Source organism: Gossypium arboreum, chromosome 4 (genome assembly GCF_025698485.1).
Source record: "Gossypium arboreum isolate Shixiya-1 chromosome 4, ASM2569848v2, whole genome shotgun sequence".
In the NCBI taxonomy this organism is placed as follows: Eukaryota; Viridiplantae; Streptophyta; class Magnoliopsida; order Malvales; family Malvaceae; genus Gossypium; species Gossypium arboreum.
In genome coordinates, this window is record NC_069073.1 from 18784751 (window position 1) to 18791264 (window position 6514).

The following is a 6514-nucleotide window of genomic DNA, read 5'->3' on the forward strand; positions in this document are numbered from 1 at the left end:
GACTGATAAAAACCAACAAGGTTGGAGTTGTCAAGAATGAGCCCAGTTGAGAATTGAAGTTCAACAGCAAATATATTTTTTATATATTTATATATTGATAATAGTCCAAGAGCAAACTAAAGCAATCTTTGCAAACAAAATGATTTTCCTAACAGATTCTATCTAGAATTAAACCTGCAAGTTATAGCATCAAACAGGAGGTTGTACAAAAATAAAGTTAATGCCCCACGACACTACAACATCACTAATAACCTTTCCTTAAAACTACCAGTTGCTTACATCCGTCACATCTTTGCTCCTTTAGAGATGAAAATGTCTCCAAACGCCACCTTTTGTTGCACTTTCAAGAAACCTTGAGAAGCAAGGACTGCAAACACATTTGGTCTCTGATCTTAGTTTTTCATTAATTCCACTTCTAAGGTAATTGATGTTTATTTGCATACCACATGTCCGATAGAAGAGCTGAGCTGCTCCTTTCTTGTTCAATCCGGCCGCTAAGTTCTGTAAAGATTCTACTTGAGGAGCTCCTGGAGTTTCAAAATGTGTTTTCATATGCCTGCATCCAATTAAGGATCGCCAAGTTAATTTTGTACTTTCCAATTTATAAAGGATTAACAAAAAGAAAATATACTTCTTGATGTTCTCAGTCATCATGTCAGGAGGATCATCCGCAGGAGTTTCCATTGTAAGTTGAGTTTCCACCAAGAAATCTGAAAAAAGGAAAAGAAGGTAAACAAGAAAGAAGTGGGGTTGTTATTTGTTACTAATCATATTGGATGAAAAAGCAATTTCAGAGACTGTTCTGGCAAAATAGAAGTTGATGGCTTTATTACCATGATCAGGTTCCAAGTTTTTCCTTTTCGGCCTTGATAACTGGTAATCAGTATCAGCTTCATGGAACACTTCAACCACTGTGTCAAGACTGCCACTGTTTTTCGAAGTTGATTGCAGGTTCTTCTTCTTGGACCCAACCCTCTCGATATTTACTTCTAAGTTACCTGAGGGGACTCCATCTCCGGACACTGAGCTACCCGTGTATCTTACTGCATCTCCTGCAAAATGCATATGAAGCTTAATTGATACCACAAGAAGTCTCCAAAAAGAAGAGATAATACTTGTAAAAGAGAGCATTTTCATACCAGAGTTTCCTGGGGAGACAAACTGATTTATTCCGGCTGGCGTCACCTTATTTACCACATTTGCTCGCTGTACCTCTATTGAAGCAGCATGAGATGGAGAACCAACTCCACTGTGGAGATCTTCGAAAGGCTTCACATTCACAAACACAATTAGACATAGGCGTATATATGTATTTCCTGGTAGCATACTAAATAATAGTTGAAAGACTTACATAATCCATTGGATAATTAGACTGTACTCTCTCCTTAGAAGATGGTTCATGAGGTTGTGGTTGTGGTTGTGACTGTGGCTGTGGTTGTGAGGTTCTCACTGTGTACGGTATAACATCGATTAACTTCCCTGAACCTCCATTATCTCCACAAGAACTTAAAAAACAAGAATCGGTGAATTCTAACCAGAGGGTGAGTCATGAAGAGGTTGGCTGCATTTCTTCCACAGGTCTAAAAGTGGTTCCGGGTAAGAGATTTCTTGGTTTCCTTTCAAAAGCATATCATCCATTATCACAGTAGATGGGAGCTCCATGAGCTTAGCTATCTTAAAAGTAGACAGAATACTTGCGGGCCCCTGCAAGATTTATAGCATAAACACCCATGGAATCTTCTGATGTGTGCTTCAGATTAATGCATACCAACTACGAGCCAATTGTGTAAGTTAAGAGGCTAACAAATAATTTGAGCATGCAACATAATTATGCTGAATATGAATGGGATAAATTGCAAATATGCAGGGCATACACTATTCTTCCTTCGAATTCTGGATGCAATATCTGAAGTATCATGAAGCCAGGAGTGATAAACATGGTTAGAAATAACAGTTTGTTCCTCATCTGTGATAATTCCTTTGGGCTTTCTTCTTTGTTTTACTGACCCCTGCCTCTGTTGATCCTGGTTTCTCAAGGAGATTAAGATTAGCAACATTTGTATGTTAACCTGATTTTTCGCCTAACTGTCAGAAAAAAAACCCATTAATGCTTACCCTGGCTTCTTTGTTTTTATTAAATTGTTGATCTAACTGGTGCTCCGGATGCCGCTCTTGGGTTCCCCCAGCTGCAGGAGATTAGCATGAATATCAAGCTTATTCTCATTCTTTTCTTTCTGTTTTCTTTTCCCGTTTTTTGATGGGTTAATAAGACAAAAGCCAATTATTAAAAGGATCTCATTTTAACTACTTGTTTAACAGCCGTCATCAATGACAACAAATGCTCAGAAAATTTTTATGTGCCAAATCAAGTAGAATAGTTCACTTGGAAATATCATTCAGCAGTTCTGCCAAAAATGGTTTAAAGCTATAAGTGAAAGCTTCTTTATTTTTTTCCATATTTCTCAAATTATTCCCTTAAAAACATAAAAAAACTAGACGCATTCAAAGCTTGGGTTGCGGTATTCTTGACCATCCAAAGCTATTATAATACTCTGACCTCTTTGAGGCTCTTTTTGGGATGGAGATGGAATAGGAGTAGTTGGTATCTGGATATGCTCATCTAAAGTGAAGTTTACTTGTGTTCCCTCATCAGCTTCTTCAAATCTGTCACAGTAGACACACAAATTAAGCTATTATTCAGTCCTCAGACATTCTAATGATTTATTAACTTAAACCTTTGCCAGCACTGCATGGAACCAATCACTTAATTTTACCTTTCAAATTGACCATGAATATTGGAATTAGGCTGAAACAAATCAAATAAGGTGATGTCATTGTCATCAGCTGCAGGGAAGAGAACGAGATTGGTGTACGGCATAATAGAATGATAAACATTCTCAACTTGATGTACATGTTCAAAACTACATCTACAAGAAAAGTTAAGGGATGAAAGAAAACCTTGATGGTGGTCATTGGTTGCATTATCCTCCATGGGATCACTAGTAATATAGTAGTCATCGACTTGGTCAAGTTGCTGCCCATCAATAAAGGTGACAAAGGATTAAATTTTCAAAAGAATTAAAATACTACCGCGTTGTCTAGAAGTGTTTTCTTCCTCTGCAATCTAATAAGAGAATATACCGATCCTTGTAAATTCTGTAAATAGCAAAGTGGGTCAAAACTTATAAGTCGTTCCTCTAAGAGCATGTACTTTACCCTTGATAATTCACTTACATAATCTTGATAATGAAGAATGAACAGGTTAAAGATATGAACACTCAACATGGCAGGCTGGTCACTGGTCAGAATGGGATTTGGGTCAGATGAAAAACGAAGGAGATGTTAACGTAGCTCAGTGAACCAATTTACCAAAAAAAAGTACTGTAAAACTGGAAAACCAATAGATGCATGGCTCATGGCTTTACCCGGAAAGGAAGAAATCAATACGAAGAACAAAGGGTGAGAAATGAGCTTAAGAATATGGGAAAAAGTCCCCCACTTAGCATTGCATTGCGAATTTGTAGGACAAAAATTGTAGGCTCCGTTTGGGTTGGAAAAAGTCTACACTTCACACTTGAACTACGTTTTAAGCTTCATCCAAGCCAACCCAACCGAAACGAGTCACCAGGCCTAGTAAAAATCTGGGAAAACAGAATCAGTTCCATTAAAACCCCATGAAGCCATGGTTTTAAGGGGTCGGCTCCTCATTGTTATATTTGGTTCATTATTTTCTAATATATAAGTAATTAACTATTAACTAACATTTATGACGTATTTTACAATTAACAAGTGAATTTACGCATGTGACTGATATGTTTTAAAATTAATTTAAAATAATATAATGGACTGTATCTAACTCCATTTTCAAGATCCTAACAGCCAATTTTCCTCTTCATTTAAAAAAAAAAAGGAATAAATTCGTCAAACATCCCTCGAACAAGAGAAACCATACGGCAGAGCAAAAGAGGAAATTGGAGAGTTTATATCACAAAACTTCACCATATTAAGATTGTATTGCTGAAACCCCATAGAGATTTCTTCTTCAAGTTCTCCAACATTAGTGAATCCCATGGAGGTTTCATCATTTTCTGGTAGTGTAATGGACTTTCTCCTGCACTCAACGTAAACAATCAGGCAGAATAACCCAAAAATTCCATCATTTCAATTTTTTAGAAAAAAAGAAGAAGAGGAAGAAGAAGAAGGAATGGCACACATATGTAAAAGAGATTTTACTTGGCCTTTTCTTTTCTTTTCGGGAGTAGAGTTGGCTCGTTCATCACCTTCCATGCGTTCCTTATTTCAACCTCAAAACAACCCCACAAGAAAATTCAAAACATCAAAAAAATTTTAATACCAAAACAGTTAAACCAACAGAATCGAATATACTCATTTAAGAAGAAAATTAAAAATAAAAATAAAAAAGGAAAGGAAATTACCAGAAACCGATTAGCATCATCTGTCAAGAGAAACCAGAGCATTAAAACCTCAGTAAAGACAATAAAAGGGTTAATACTAAAATTTTAAAAACACAAAGGGTCCGAAATTTACTTACCATGAAGAAACATCACTTTTTTCTCATAGAGAATCACAACTCCACCTAAAGAGAATAGTGAGAAAAATTAGGAAAACAAATAGCAAAAAGGAAGTTGTAGAATAAGGCGAGAAAATGAGAAAAATAATGTAATAATTTAGTTTATTTTTTACCCATGAGAATGCTAGAGAGTCGAAGAGCAATCGGGACCGGAGGATTTAGAATCTCTTCGCTGTTAAAAATTACGTAAATTAAAATTAAAGAAAGGAGAAGACAATAAAAAAGAAATTGAAATGACTTGAAAGGGAAAATAGAAACCAGAGTCGAGCTATGTCGAGCTTGTTAGCTTTCCTTCGATCGAGCTTCGCTTGCCTAGTCCCAAGCAACCTTAATATAAATAAAATAAAATCCCAGATCAAAAACAGATACTAAGTAGTCATTCCAGTTTATATCAACCAGAAAGCCAAAGGGAGCTTTAAATAACAAGATTTTCGTAAGAAAAAAACCGCCACATCAGTATTCAATGGAACGTTTATTTCTGAAAGTAAAAGAGAGTATAAAAATTGAAAGATACATTAGAGCAAAATTTTCAAAGGAAACCAAAAATCTTAAATTAGATCCAATTGAATGTACATTTTCAAACATCCACGTTTGACAGTCTATGGTTAATATCATGAAAGAAAAATCAAGGAATTCAAATAAGCAGAGAAAACTTATGGGAACGAAGCTTAGCCAATGGCGTTCTCTCATCGAGTTCAAGTTCCAGAGAGAGCTTTTTTTTTTTTTTTTTCTGCGAGAAACTTCATTACAGAGAAAATGAAAAAAGATGAAAGACCAAAGATCACCATATTTGGCCAAGAGAAGCTTTGCGAGCAAGGAGCTCTCTAGAGTAAAACATTATGTTCTTCGGGAAGAGAATAATAAAAAGAAAAAAAAAGAGAAAAGAGAAAACAAAGAAGCAGAGCTTTTGGTTAGTTGAGATTTTGAGAGAGCAGTGCGCAGAGAAAGAGAAGCGATTCGCGCGGGTCTCAATTGCATTGCATGCAAATGTTGCAATATATCAAATGATGGCAACGTAATTGAACTCCAGAGTAATCTTAAACTTACGCTTTGGAGTATCAAAATTTCGGTGCTACCTTTGTTTTTGTACGGTTCGGACCTGTTTTCACATAAATATTTTTATGGTTAAATATTTTGAAATTTAAAATTTAGTTTTTATATTTTAATTTTGAGATATTGAATTAAGTTATTATTTTTATTTAAAAATATTAGTCATTTCATCTAATTATTCGGTTAAAGTTAATAATTTTAAAGGTAAAATTTTTTATGCCTTCAATATTCATATTTTTATCAATTTAGTCCTTATCTTTTAAAAGTATATAAATTTTGTTATATTTTAAATAAAAAATAAAAATGATTTTGAAAAATAAAATAATTCAATGTTAACCAAACTAGATCGAACTGGCCAATCGGACCAGTTGGATTAAGAACTAATTAGGATATCAGTCGATTGAGAAGTAAAAAATCGGTTGACCCACAAATCGATACTACTTGATTGAATCAAGTTAAAAAACGGATTGAACCGATTTCAAATTGGTCTAACCATTTGGTTCTCAGAATGACCGGTTAAAAGTAAATAAGTGATTAAAAAATAAAAATAAAAATATTTAAAAAATTATAAAAATTGATTCAACTATCAGTTCAATTGGTTTTTTTTAACTCAGTTCAACCAATCCATACCAGTTCACGAGTCAACTAGTTTTTTTTACCTCTCATCAGATTGATACCCCAATCGATTTATAGTCTAGCTGGCTTGGTTCGATTAAGATAATATTGAATTGTAGAATTTTATACTTTAAAATAATTATAAGCGGCTTGGTTCGATTTAGATAATATTGAATTGTAGAATTTTTATATTTTAAAATAATTATAAATTCTTTTTATTTTTATTTTTAATTTTTAATTTTTTATATTTTAAAATAT

General features: G+C 34.2%; 1 protein-coding gene across 1 annotated transcript; it reads right to left on the reverse strand.

Moving 5' to 3' along the window:
- Window positions 1–284: 284 nt before the first annotated feature.
- Window positions 285–5429, reverse strand: LOC108471356 (sister chromatid cohesion 1 protein 1). Its single transcript, XM_053026744.1, has 19 exons — window positions 5377–5429; window positions 4850–4918; window positions 4705–4763; window positions 4553–4597; window positions 4437–4456; window positions 4234–4304; window positions 3928–4111; window positions 2959–3034; window positions 2775–2844; window positions 2558–2664; window positions 2116–2186; window positions 1866–2069; window positions 1536–1704; window positions 1352–1479; window positions 1140–1269; window positions 834–1052; window positions 632–710; window positions 444–556; window positions 285–367 (listed from the first exon to the last, which is right to left on the reverse strand). Exons 1-19 carry the CDS (start codon window positions 5427–5429, stop codon window positions 285–287), a joined length of 1950 nt encoding a protein of 649 aa, XP_052882704.1.
- Window positions 5430–6514: the final 1085 nt, after the last annotated feature.

Excerpts from the sequence above, each read along its gene's own strand:
- LOC108471356 (XM_053026744.1), bottom strand. The coding sequence starts at position 5,429 with ATGTTTTACTCTAGAGAGCTCCTTGCTCGCAAAGCTTCTCTTGGCCAA. Across the intron at positions 4,598-4,704 it reads ACTCTCTAGCATTCTCATGG|GTGGAGTTGTGATTCTCTAT; the intron begins GTAAAAAATAAA and ends TATTCTCTTTAG. Across the intron at positions 4,112-4,233 it reads AAAAGAAAAGAAAAGGCCAA|GAGAAAGTCCATTACACTAC; the intron begins GTAAAATCTCTT and ends CGTTGAGTGCAG.